Below are 13,145 nucleotides of genomic sequence, written 5' to 3'. Positions count from 1 at the left end.
AACAGCTGAAGGAGCCCCCCCCACCCCACCACCTACATCGAAGGGACACCAGTGGAGAAAGTGGAACGTTCCTCAGCATACACATCAACGACAAACTGAAATGGTCCACCCACACAGACAGTGTGGTGAAGAAGGTGCAACAGCGCCTCTTCAACCTCAGGAGGCTGAAGAAATGTGGCTTGTCACCCAAAACCCTGACTGACTTTTACAGATCCACAATCGAGAGCCTCCTGTCAGGATGTATCACAGCCTGGTACAGCAACTGCTTGCCCTCAACCGCAAGGCTCTATCAGAGGGTGGTGCGGTCTGCATAACGCATCACCGGGGGCAAACTACCTGCCCACCATGACATCTATAGCACCCGATGTCACAGGTAGGCAAAAAAAAATGATCAAAGACAACAGCCACCCGAGCCACTGCCTGTTCACACCGCTACCATCCAGAAGGTGAGGTCAGTACAGGTGCATCGAAGCTGGGACCGAGAGACTGAAGAACAGCTTCTATCTCAAGGCCATCAGACTGCTAAACAGCAGTCACTAACTCAGAGTGGCTGCTGCCTACATGAAGACCCAATCACTGGCCACGTTAACAAATGGATCATTAGTCACTTTAAATGATGCCACTTAATAATGTTTACATATCTTACAATACTCATATCATATTTATGTACTGTATTTTATACCATCTATTTCACCTTGCCTATGCAGCTTGGCCGTTGTTCACTGTGGAACCGCATATGTAAATTTTCTCATTCACCCATTTTAGATGTGTGTATTAGTTGTAGTTGTTGGGGAACTGTTAGATTACTTGTTAGATATTACTGCACTGTCGGAACCAGAAGCACAAGCATTTCGCTACACTCACATTAACATCTGCTAACCATGTGTATGTGAGAAATAAAATGTGATTTGATTTGAACATGTGTGCCAATTAAAGATCTTGACTAATCAGATGCAAGGCCAAATTAGGGTGTAATCCAGCCCAGGTGTGCAACCTGGTTGTTTGATAAAAGCTACCTCAGTTTCATCAATTGTAGCATAGCAGAGGCGCGCTGTCCTCTAACCTACAGAGTCACATTAGTTGTTGGCATGGGACTCATGATGGCAAACACGCTCAGGTTATTGTTCAAGCAACTGGTTTGGTTTTTAGTTGTGGAAAACTTCTTACTCTCTCCTGCTTTGTCATATACTTATAGCACTGAAACATGGCAACAACTTCCAAGGCGAACACCGCAATTTGACAATCATCCACGCTTTAAACAGCCTCCACTCCAACAAACAGTTTCAAGGCCAGTTCCAGTAGAAACTGTCGCTGTGACGTGCCATTCAGACTACATGGAGATAGTCGTGAAGGCTGATCTGTTTCAACTCGGTAATCTAATCGATGTGGAGGACCTGCGACTTGGAGTTGAACAGTACCAAGACCAAGAGCCGTGTAGGGCTACAGCTTCAGCAGCCGGAGATGAGTACAGAATATTTGCAGCACTTTCGGACTGTGGAACCAAGTACATGGTAATATATATTTTTTAAATCAGTAGTTGACTTCTTGAGAGAACCTTCTCTTAAATGCTGTTTTGTGACTCCCCAGCTGAATGAAGACTCATTGATCTACGCAAACCTCCTCAGATATATACCCAGAACCACACCAGATGGTGTTATTCGAATGGCTGGTGCTGTAATCCCAATTGAGTGTCATTATGAAAGGTGAGTTGTGGCTATACTGTTGTATGACGGTCATAGGAATCCTGCATTGACCTATTGGTGTATTTACCAGTCTGTACTTTCTGTTTCAGGAAGTACAGTTTAGACAGCTCTTCTCTCCAGCCGACCTGGATCCCTTTCACCGCCACAGTGTCTGCTGAAGACACCCTGCAGTTCTCATTGAAGCTTATGACAAGTGGGTATATAAATCCTGGGCTGCATTTCGCAGGGTCCAATTTTGTTGACCATTCAGATAATAAATCAAAAGGATACAATGGCGCTCTCCCAGAAGCTTGGTAAAACCCGTGAATTGAATGTTAAGATATCAAATGTATTTATTCTTCTTCTTACATCAGCTGATATGTCAAAGTGCTGTACAGAAACCCAGCCTAAAACTGCAAGCAATGTAGGTGTAGAAGCACGGTGGCTAGGAAACTCCCTAGAAAGGCTCTGAGGGATGGCCAGTCCTCTTCTAGCTGTGCCGGGTGGAGATTATAACAGAACATGGCAACGATGTTCAAATGTTCATGCATGATCAAATAATAATAATCACAGTAGTTGTCGAGGGTGCAACAGGTCAGCACCTCAGGAGTAAATGTCAGTTGGCTTTTCAAGGGCCGATCATTGAGAGTATCTCTACCGCTCCTGCTGTCTCTAGAGTTGAAAACAGGAGGTCTGGAACAGGTAGCACGTCTGGCGAACAGGTCAGGGTTCCATAGCCGCAGGCAGATATAAATGTACTATGTAGCACATATGCCCCTCTGACATGCAAAATACGGGATCACATCAGACAACTGTTATTGGGGACACTTCTATCTGCAACGTTATACAGCTTGCCTTCTAAACATGGCCCTCATTTTAACCCATTATTAGATGCTCACTAGTTGAGCGCCTATTGACAATATGTTCTGGCCGGGGTAGCTTTAATAGCGACTCACGTTCGTAACTTTAAAACGCATCGCTTGCAGTATGGCCTTTCTTTACTGCCATTTCCTTTCCAGGTGACTGGCTCTATGAGCGGGGTTCTGGAGTTTACTTCCTGGGTGATCTCATCAACATTGAGGCGTCGGTCAGGGTTGCTCACCACACCAGGCTCAGGGTCTTTGTTAGCAGCTGCGTGGCCACACTGGACCCTGATAGCAACTCTGTCCCCAGATATGTCTTCATTGAGAGTGATGGGTAAGCAGGGGGGGATGCCTTAGAACGACTATTCTCCGGCTGGCCCGTAGAGAACGATGGAATATGCCATTTGAGGGCTTCCACCATTTTTAAAGTAGTCAACTGGTTTCTTTGAGACTTCTCAATTGGTTACTAAGGAAGATGCCCCAATATGTTTTTTAATATTATCTCCCTCCAGGTGCTTGATGGATTCCCAACTGCCTGGTTCCCGCTCTGGTTTCATGCGTAGAACCCAGGACAACAAGCTCGGGTTCCACATTGATGCCTTTAGGTTCCACCAGGGGGACAGGGCAGAGGTGAGGGCGGTATTTAATAAAAACAATGTTGTCGAGGCCATTATGGGTACTGTAGTTAAATTATTCTACAGTAACATAATTTTCAGACATTATGTAGGCTACTGTGATTCTGCATCTTTGTTTTGCTTATCCTGTTTTTCACAGCTGTACATCACCTGCCACCTTGTGGCAGTCCCTGTCATGGACCATGCAGAGCCTAGCAACAAGGCATGCTCCTTCATTGATGGCAGGTGGGAGAAGTCACATTTCCTTAGCTACTGTTACTGGGCTGTGACCTATTACTGGAATAACCATAGCTTTTTTTTTTAAGTGATGTGTTCTTGGTCCATGAGTAGATCTTTCATACATTTCAGATGGAGGTCTGCTGATGACAATGATTTGCTATGTGGGCATTGTCCAAGCCTGAGTAGACAGAAGGGGGTTGATCAAGCTCCAGCACAACGTCCCCTCAGTCCAAGACTAGGTGGTAGCCAACTTGAACCTCGTGTCTACCGCAACAAACCCCCAGCCTCTGGTGACAATTGGAGTATTGGGATGAAGGCCAAGAAAGGTGTATTTGACATCTTAATCCCTCTATTCCATCACACCTTCTCAAAACACATTTCAGGGGCGGGACCTTCCCTCAATTTCCATCTCAACCATATTCGAGAAGACTAACTGAGTGTCTTGACTGCAAATGTATGTGTTTAATTAATGTGTCATTTTAGTATGGGACCAGGATACTACTTTGGGCCCCATGATGGTCCTCCCAAGTAAACAGAAGAGTACACCTCTATCTCCACGGACGAGTGGAGGTATCGACATACCTGGCTTCCCTGCCTCAACAGGGGACAGGAAGCCCGTATCACCTGGCAGTCGTTGGCGTGGCATGGACTTCAAGAGAGGTAATTTGATTCTGACATGGCATAATCTTATTCCTTATGTAGGTGCACTACCTTTGAACAGGTAGTCTTGAGAACCCAACCCTAGGCAACAGCACTAACTAGGGTCTGGTTTCAATGACTGACTCGTTTGGCAACTTCTCCCAACAAATCACGAGGCAGAACGTCATGATCTGAAACCAAATTTTTCAGGGAATACCTTTGCAGTAGTTTTAGTGAAGGTAGTTGAGGCAAACTAGCCACTCATTAAAAATAAGTAATCTCCATCTTGCTAGCTATTTTGTATGTATTCAAGCGGATAAGGTAGTGACATAGGCAGACTTAGTTCCTCTATGCCAAACTTGCGTTCTAGTATGTACAGAAGTGTAAAGCCAGCTTTTAAAATGTGTGGGAGGCAACCAGGATGTCTAGACTATTGCCCAGACCATGATGCACTGGTTAAAAGTAGTGCACTCTATATAGGTCATTGGGTGCCACTTCGGACACCTGTCTTTTCCTATCCTTATAGGCTAGCAATTCTGCCAACACTGGCTGTGTTAATCTGTTACATTTAATTCCAGGACCTTATTTCGCCCAATCCCAAAATGAGGCTAGTCCCTTGGGCCCAAGGGTCGGACCCAACAACAAGCACGGTCTCGTTAGCTCTGCAACATATGATGGCTTCATCAGGCAGAAAGGACTAATCGCCCAAAGAGGTAATGACAGTACGTTACTGTTTTGAATGAATGATAATTGCATGTAGGCTCTGTGCTAAATAGTCTGTTCTCAGAGCTGGAGGCCACTCCAGACCCTGAGTTGATTCCTACACCTGAGCCCATTGGAGACCTTGAGGTTACCACAGAGAAAGAGGGTCTGGGTGAAGAGGAGGATCAGTATGAGATTGGAACCTATTGAAAGGGTATGTATGGGATGATGGTACTGCTATTATAGAGGGAAATAACCTGCACATGGCAAGCAGGTTAGCACTTATTGGGATGGCTCCACAGAATATTCACTAGCTGGCACAGCCACAAGGTAATAAAATATGATTTTTAAACATTAACCTCACTGCCAACCCTAATGTCTAACATTAAATTAAAAGCATACATTGTTACAATGTAGCCAATTTTGACTTTCCATCTGGCACATCTAGTGGAAATCGCTCAGTTCTGCCTCCAGGACAATACCGTCTCAATAAATGTCAACCTGCACATGGCAATTGCCAGTATCACTTTTAAATATCTGCTTTTGATGTGGTTTCATTAAGGGTTATGTTCCCAGTCCACTATCAAATTTCTAGAATTGGAAGGCGCTGTTGTCGTGGTGGCCCTTAATAGACTTGCTCCAAGCAGCAGCACACCAACTCACTGAGGTTGGTGCCGGTCCTGATGTCCCAGCACACAAGGCGGATGACCCTCCAACAAAGTGACATAAGCACCACATCTGCTCCTGGCGAACTCAACCAGTGACTGGACTACCACAACACTGAGAAAATATCTCAAGAGATGCCTGTTAATCTCTTTGAAAAATAAATGATTTAATGCTACTTAGACTGACTTTCTGTCTTCACCATTATGCACTACATGCTAGAGTAATCTGAAATATTGCCTTCATTTGTTAAAGTGAGGGCCTGTTGCTGCCAACTGACATTTCCTAGCTTAGTCTTTGGTCTGTATTGGTGTTTGCGTAGCCAGACATCACATCCTGGATTAATGTGACTCTGTCCCGAGGTTCCTGATTGAGCATGTAAGCTACAGGGCATTCAGACATTGGGCTTGCTATGAAGGGTCTGAGCAATGGGTGGACTGCACAGGAGGTTGGTGGCCCCTTAATTGGGGAGACCGGGCTTGTGTTAACTGCAGTGGAATGGTATCAAACCCATGGTTTCTAAGTGTTTGCCATTCTTCCCTCAACCTCCACTGGCGGACTGGAACCAGAAATCGGCACTGGCATTTCTAACTGGTCCTGTTCCTTAAGGAGAAGTGTCTTTAATTCTGTGCATAACACTTGTATCTTTTATCAAAGTTTATGATGAGAATTTCTGCAAATTAATGTGGCTCTCTGCAAATTCGGTGACGTTTTTGAAGCACAACATTAATGCGCCAACTGATTTTTGGATATAAATATGAACCTTATCGAACAAAACTTGTGTAACAAGAAGCCCTATGAGTGCCATCTGAATATCAAAGGTTAGTGATTAATGTTCTCTTTCTGCTTTTTGTGACTCTTTGGCAAGAAAATGTTTTTTTTTGGTGACTAGGCTCTGGCCTAACAATATGGTGTGCTTTCGCTGTGAAGCCTTTTTGAAATCAGACACGATGGGTAGATTAACAAGTTAAGTTTTAATTGGGTGTTTTGCACTTGTGAATGTATGAAAGTTAAATGTATATGGATACTGTTCTAGTCCTCCATATACATTACACAATCTGTCATGTGGTCGATGACCACTACTAGCTAATGTCCATTTGAGTAAACAAATATTTCCCTTAAAGTGTGCTAAAATTGGGCCAAAAAAGTTCCATTATCCCACTGATTTTTCCTATAACTATAGTCCTTGCATGAATGTGTTTTTTGAACAAATACAAGATCTGCAGTCCTTAAATAAAAAATATAAACATTTATCTTCAGGTTTCGTATCCCCCTGGCATTCAAGTAAAAATAAATCCTATTTAATCTTAACTCTACCCTCTATAAAAAGTTACTTCATATATGTATTAAGTCTTAACTTGTATTTTATTTCACCTTTATTTAACCAGGTAGGCAAGTTGAACAAGTTCTCTTTTACAACTGCGACCTGGCTAAGAAAGCATAGCAGTGTGAACAGACAACACACATGGAGTAAACAAGTCAATAACACAGTAGGAAAAAAAAAAAGTCTATATACATTCTGTGCAAAAGGCATGAGGTAGGCAAATAATTACAATTTAGCAGAGTAACACGAGTGATAAATGATCAGATGGTCATGTGCAGGTAGAGATACTGGTGTGCAAAAGAGCAGAAAAGTAAATAAAAACAGTATGGGGATGAGGTAGGTAAATTGGGTGGGCTTTTTACCGATGGACTATGTACAGCTGCAGCGGTTAGCTGCTCAGATAGCAGGTGTCTAAAGTTGGTGAGGGAGATAAGTGTCCAACTCCAGCGAATAATTTTTATTTTTTTAAACTTTTTTTTTTTTGCAATTCGTTCCAGTCACAGGCAGCAGAGAACTGGAAGGAAAGGCGGCCAAATGAGGTGTTGGCTTTAGGGATGATCAATGAGATACACCTGCTGGAGCGCGTGCTACGGGTGGGTGTTGCCATCGTGACCAGTGAACTGAGATAAGGCGGAGCTTTACCTAGCATGGAATTGTAGATGACCTGGAGCCAGTGGGTCTGGCGACGAATATGTAGCGAGGGCCAGCAGACTAGAGCATACAGGTCGCAGTGGTGGGTGGTATAAGGTGTTTCGTAACAAAACGGATGGCACTGTGATAAACTGCATCCAGTTTGCTGAGTAGAGTATTGGAAGCTGTTTTGTAGATGACATCGCCGAAGTCGAGGATCGGTAGGATAGTCAGTTTTACTAGGGTAAGTTTGGCGGCGTGAGTGAAGGAGGCTTTGTTTTGCGGAATAGAAAGCTGACTCTAGATTTGATTTTAGATTGGAGATGTTTGATATGAGTCTGGAAGGAGAGTTTACAGTCTAGCCAGACACCTAGGTACTTATAGATGCCCACATATTCTAGGTCGGAACCATCCAGGGTGGTGATGCTAGTCGGGCATGCGGATGCAGGCAGTGAACGGTTGAAAAGCATGCATTTGGTTTTACTAGCGTTTTAAGAGCAGTTGGAGGCCACGGAAGGAGTGTTGTATGGCATTGAAGCCTGTTTGGAGGTTAGATAGCACAGTGTCCAAGGAAGAGCCAGAAGTATACAGAATGGTGTCGTCTGCGTAGAGGTGGATCAGGGAATCGCCCGCAGCAAGAGCAACATCATTGATATATACAGAGAAAAGAGTCGGCCCAAGAATTGAACCCTGTGGCACCCCCATAGAGACTGCCAGAGGACCGGACAGCATGCCCTCCGACTTGACACACTGAACTCTGTCTGCAAAGTAGTTGGTGATCCAAGCAAGGCAGTCATTAGAAAAACCGAGGCTACTGAGTCTGCCGATAAGAATATGGTGATTGACAGAGTCGAAAGCCTTGGCCAGGTCGATGAAGACGGCTGCACAGTACTGCCTTTTATCAATGGCGGTTATGATATCGTTTAGTACCTTGAGCGTGGCTGAGGTGCACCCGTGACCGGCTCGGAAACCAGATTGCACAGCGGAGAAGGTACGGTGGGATTCGAGATGGTCAGTGATCTGTTTGTTGACTAGGCTGTCGAAGACTTTTGGCAGGGCAGGATGGATATAGGTCTGTAGCAGTTTGGGTCCAGGGTGTCTCCCCCTTTGAAGAGGGGGATGACTGCGGCAGCTTTCCAATCCTTGGGGATCTCAGATGATATGAGAGGTTGAACAGGCTGGTAATAGGGGTTGCGAGGGGAGGGGGGCTGTTGGCCGAGGTTGGAGTAGCCAGGAGGAAGGCATGGCCAGACGTTGAGAAATGCTTGTTGAAAAATGCTTGTTTTCGATTATCATGGATTTATCAGTGGTGACTGCGTTACCTAGCCTCAGTGCAGTGGGCAGCTGGGAGGAGGTGCTCTTGTTCTCCATGGACTTTTCAGTGTCACAGAACTTTTTGGAGTTAGAGCTACAGGATGCAAATTTCTGCTTGAAAAAGCTGGCCTTTGCTTTCCTGACTGACTGTGTGTATTGGTTCCTGACTTCCCTGAACAGTTGCATATCGCGGGGACTATTCGATGCTATTGCAGTCTGCCACAGGATGTTTTTGTGCTGGTCGAGGGCAGTCGGTTCTGGAGGGAACCAAGGGCTATATCTGGCTCTACGCTCCTCCAGTGTGCCTCCACGGTCCAGTATATCCTGTGCCAGCTCCACGCACCCGGCCTCCTGTGCATGTCTCCAACCTGGTACGTCCTGTGCCTGCTCCGTGCACGGAGTCCCCGGCGACGATCCGCGGCCCGTAGTCCCCGGCGACGATCCGCGGCCCGTAGTACCCGGCGACGATCCGCGGCCCGGTTCCACGGAAGCGGAGGGATCCACGAGCGGAGCGGGGTCTACATCCCGAACCGGAGCCGCCACCAAGGCTAGATGCCCAACCGGACCCTCCCCCATAGAGTCAGGTTTTGCGGCCGAAGGGAGGGGGGGGGGGTACTGTCACGCCCTGACCTTAGAGAGCATTTTTATTCTTTATTTTGGTTAGGTCAGGGTGTGACTAGGGTGGATACTCTAGTTAGAAATATACAATGTTGGCCTGGTATGGTTCCCAATCAGAGGCAGCTGTTTTTCGTTGTCTAATTGGGGATCATGTTTAGGCAGCCTTTTCTCAGCTGTTGTTTGTGGGATCTTGATTTTGTATTGTTGCTTTTGAGCCCTACAAAGCTGGACGTTTCATTTTGTTACTCTTTATTTTGTTTTGTTGCTGGTTCACTTTAATAAATATGATGAACGCTTTCCACGCTGCACCTTGGTCCGATCCTTCAAACAACAAGCGTTACAAGTATCCACCCTTTCCTTGATTTCAGGCCGGTTGTACAAAAGGCCACAATTTGGCTTTGTTGCCTTGTCTACTGCAGTCAAGTCCTTACCGAATCTACATTTTCTCTTTCAGAAAGGCGCTTTCCTTTGCTTGGTTCCAAACTGCATCTCTCGCTGTGCGAAAAGCAAACTGGATGATGATCTAGCGGCTGACGATGGCATCTTGTTTCTTCCCAATACTGAGCGACATCCACAGCCATATCCATTGGGGAAGTTCGGTGCCAGATGTCTCTTACAAAGCGCTTCACATTCTCATCCTGGTCCTCGGGGACACTGTAAAGCCTTAGCCCCCACCTTCTCCGGTACCGCTCTGCTTCCGATAAGTGCTCTTGCATGTCTGTGATGGTCTTCTCCTGTGCAATACATTTCTCAGAAGTAGCAATGTTTGAAAGTTTTAAGTTCTTCGATACTCTTGTGTGCATGATTCAGAGAGGTCTCAAGGTCAACAATTTTTGATGTGTTTTCGCGTATCATTTTCTCCAGACCATCGGCTCTTTCGTTTATCTTTGCAGAGACAGTATTGATTATGTTGACCTGTAGTTTGCGCAAAGACTATTCTTTCTGTGTCTTTTTGGGTGCAGGACTATTGACTGGATTTTCAGAATCAACCGAATGTCCAGAATCCTCCATGTCTTCTCCCGAGGAGTCAAGTGGCAGTTTTTCTCCAATGTATGAGTGCTCAGCTAGCAACTGCCGTCTCCTCCCATTGCTCTTTGGCACATTGTTTTCTTCCATTTCTCAAAGTTTCAGATCAAATTAGCAGTCAACTGAGTGCTGTTCTCTATTGTGTTTACTATAAGCCAAGTTCTGTTAACTTTTATCCCTTTCAAACGTACTTAAATGTAAGGTTACTCGGAGCAAGCTGAAATCTCGTCTGCACTCGCCATCATCTTCAGCACCCCCAAGGAAGTGGTCAGATGCTACACTACAGGACAGTTTTGCTAGCACAGACTGGAATATGTTCCGGGATTCATCTGATGACATTGAGGAGTACGCGACAGTACGTACTAGGGATGCAAGGGTACAGTGGGCCCATGGTTTGCTATGTATCACGCTTTGTGGGTAACGGTACGGTTTCAAAATCTTTATTTTTAAGAAAAGTGTGCGCTTGTGTGACTCTCATACAGGGGACAAGTTTGCAACACGTAGCTCTCCCAAACCAGTACATAGTGAACTGTCACAGTGAGGTAGCTTTGAGTTGCTCTGGAGGTCTAACTATCAGTGGAGAGAGCTAGATAGAAATTGGATACGAATTGACAGACACCCTATCTGATGTTTCATGAAGTTTAGGAATTACTTTGCTGCTGAAATGTGTGCGGAAGGGGACTTTGTAACCCGGTTCAATGTTTTTCATCAGGTGACAAATCCCGAGTCAGTAACCACCGAATAGGGCTGCAAATCTTTGGCTATGAATACTCCCACTGCTTTAGTTATTTCTTTGTTTTTCTGAATTTGTTGTAGGAAGGCAGCAGCGAAAGATTTGTGTTTTCGCTAACAAGTGGACTCTCCTTGCTCCAACTCCACCTGCAAGGGATACGGCCGGGTTATGTAAATTACATGTTATAAGTGTTTCCACTTGAGTAGCCGACAGTGACAAAGAAATGCTTGCAGACTGTACTTTGTTGTTTAAGGTCTTCTTACCCTCGTCATTGTATTGAATGCTGAATCCAAAATGTTCCCGCACAGTGGATTTGAAAGACAATGGTGCCTCCTCAAATTTGCTTCTCTGCCTCGCTAGCGCTTGCCATTGTCAAGTTGGAGCTGAGAGAATATTTGTTTTTAGTTCCCCTCTCTTCATGGGGCCCCTTTAGGGAGGTTTCCTACTGAGATGTCATTGCAAATCGTCCATTGGTTGTTTAAGGGAAGGGGGTTGAGATCTCTGCGGTTGCCACATATTGAGGCATTGCTGTGAGGTAAAGTTTGTCAGCCCTCAGGAGTCCCTTAATGGCTTGGGTCCCCAAGTTGTTGCCTGCCAAGCCTGGTCACAAGCTGCATGTCTGGTTCTGTGGATCTGAATGTACAACGTGCGTGTAGTCTGCAGCGCAATAAGCAAGTTTAGGAAAATGACAGGAATGTGTGTATTGAACCGTAGGGGGCGTACTGAATGGTTCGACAGCATATGTGTTGTATGTGTTGAACTGCTTTGCTTTATCTTGGCCAGGTCGCAGTTGCAAATGAGAACTTGTTCTCAACTAGCCTACCTGGTTAAATAAAGGTAAAATACTGAGCACTGAGCTAAAGGGTAGAGCTTCCACTTTCAAAGAGTGGGACTAACCCGGAAGCTTACAAGAAATCCCGCTATGCCCTCTGACGAACCATCAAACAGGCATTGCGTCAATACAATACTAAGATTGAATCGTACTACACCGGCTCTGACGCTCGTTGGATGTGGCAGGGCTTGCACACTATTACAGACTACAAAGGGAAGCTACCCAGTGAGACTACCAGATGAGCTAAATTACTTCTATGTTCGCTTCGAGGCAAGTAACACTGAACCATGCATGAGAGCATCAGCTGTTCCGGACGACTGTGTGATCACGCTCTCTGCAGCCGATGTGAGTAAGACCTTTGAACAGGTCAACATTCACAAGGCCACAGGGCCAGATGGATTACCAGGACGTGTACTCCGAGCATGCGCTGACCAACTGGCAAGTGTCTTCACTGACATTTTCAACATGTCCCTGACTGAGTCTGTAATACCAACATGTTTCAAGCAGACCACCATATTCCCTGTGCTCAAGAACACAAAGGTAACCTGTCTAAATGACTACCGACCAGCAGCATTCACATCTGTAGCCATGAAGTGCATTGAAAGATTTGTCATGGCTCACATCCACACCATTATCCCACTCCAATTTGCATAACGCCACAACAGATCCACAGATGCGATCTCTATTGCACTCCACACTGCCCTTTCACACCTGGACAAAAGGAACACCTATGTGAGAATGCTATTCATTGACTACAGCTCAGTGTTCAACACCATAGTGCCCTCAAAGCTCATCACTAAGCTAAGGACCCTTGAACAAAACACCTCCCTCTGCAACTGGATCCTGGACTTCCTGACGGGCCACCCCCAGGTGGTAAGGGTTGGTAACATCTGCCACATTGATCCTCAACACAGGGGCCCCTAAGGGGTACGTGCTCAGTCCCCTCCTGTCCTCCCTTTTCACCCATGACTGCATGGCCAAGCACGACTCCAACACTATCATCAAGTTTGCCGATGACACAACAGTGGTAGGCCTGATCACCGACGAGACAGCCTATAGGGAGGAGGTCAGAGACCTGGCCGTGTGGTTCCAGGACAACAACCTCTCCCTCAACATGATCAACACAAATCAAATCATTTTTTTTATATAGCCCTTCTTACATCAGCTGATATCTCAAAGTGCTATACAGAAGCTCAGCCTAAAACACCAAACAGCAAGCAATGCAGGTGTAGAAGCACGGTGGCTAGGAAAAACTCCCTAGAAAG

General features: G+C 45.6%; 1 protein-coding gene across 2 annotated transcripts; it reads left to right on the top strand.

Moving 5' to 3' along the window:
• The first annotated feature begins 1,024 nt into the window (after window positions 1–1,024).
• On the top strand, window positions 1,025–5,582 carry LOC110530210 (zona pellucida sperm-binding protein 3). Of its 2 annotated transcripts, none has more exons than XM_021613092.2 (11): window positions 1,025–1,511; window positions 1,588–1,703; window positions 1,793–1,896; window positions 2,702–2,879; window positions 3,058–3,175; window positions 3,320–3,405; window positions 3,529–3,725; window positions 3,883–4,059; window positions 4,617–4,751; window positions 4,826–4,954; window positions 5,317–5,582. In XM_021613092.2, exons 1-10 carry the CDS (start codon window positions 1,089–1,091, stop codon window positions 4,948–4,950), a joined length of 1,659 nt encoding a protein of 552 aa, XP_021468767.1. In that variant the 5' UTR covers window positions 1,025–1,088; the 3' UTR covers window positions 4,951–4,954; window positions 5,317–5,582. The 2 variants fall into 2 exon arrangements, with proteins under 2 accessions (XP_021468767.1, XP_021468768.1); XM_021613093.2 differs by having other exon boundaries at window positions 5,303–5,581.
• The last annotated feature ends 7,563 nt before the right edge of the window (window positions 5,583–13,145 follow it).

The sequence above is a fragment of the Oncorhynchus mykiss genome, chromosome 8, assembly GCF_013265735.2.
Source record: "Oncorhynchus mykiss isolate Arlee chromosome 8, USDA_OmykA_1.1, whole genome shotgun sequence".
Taxonomy (NCBI): Eukaryota; Metazoa; Chordata; class Actinopteri; order Salmoniformes; family Salmonidae; genus Oncorhynchus; species Oncorhynchus mykiss.
This window is presented reverse-complemented; position numbering and strand designations above follow the sequence as displayed.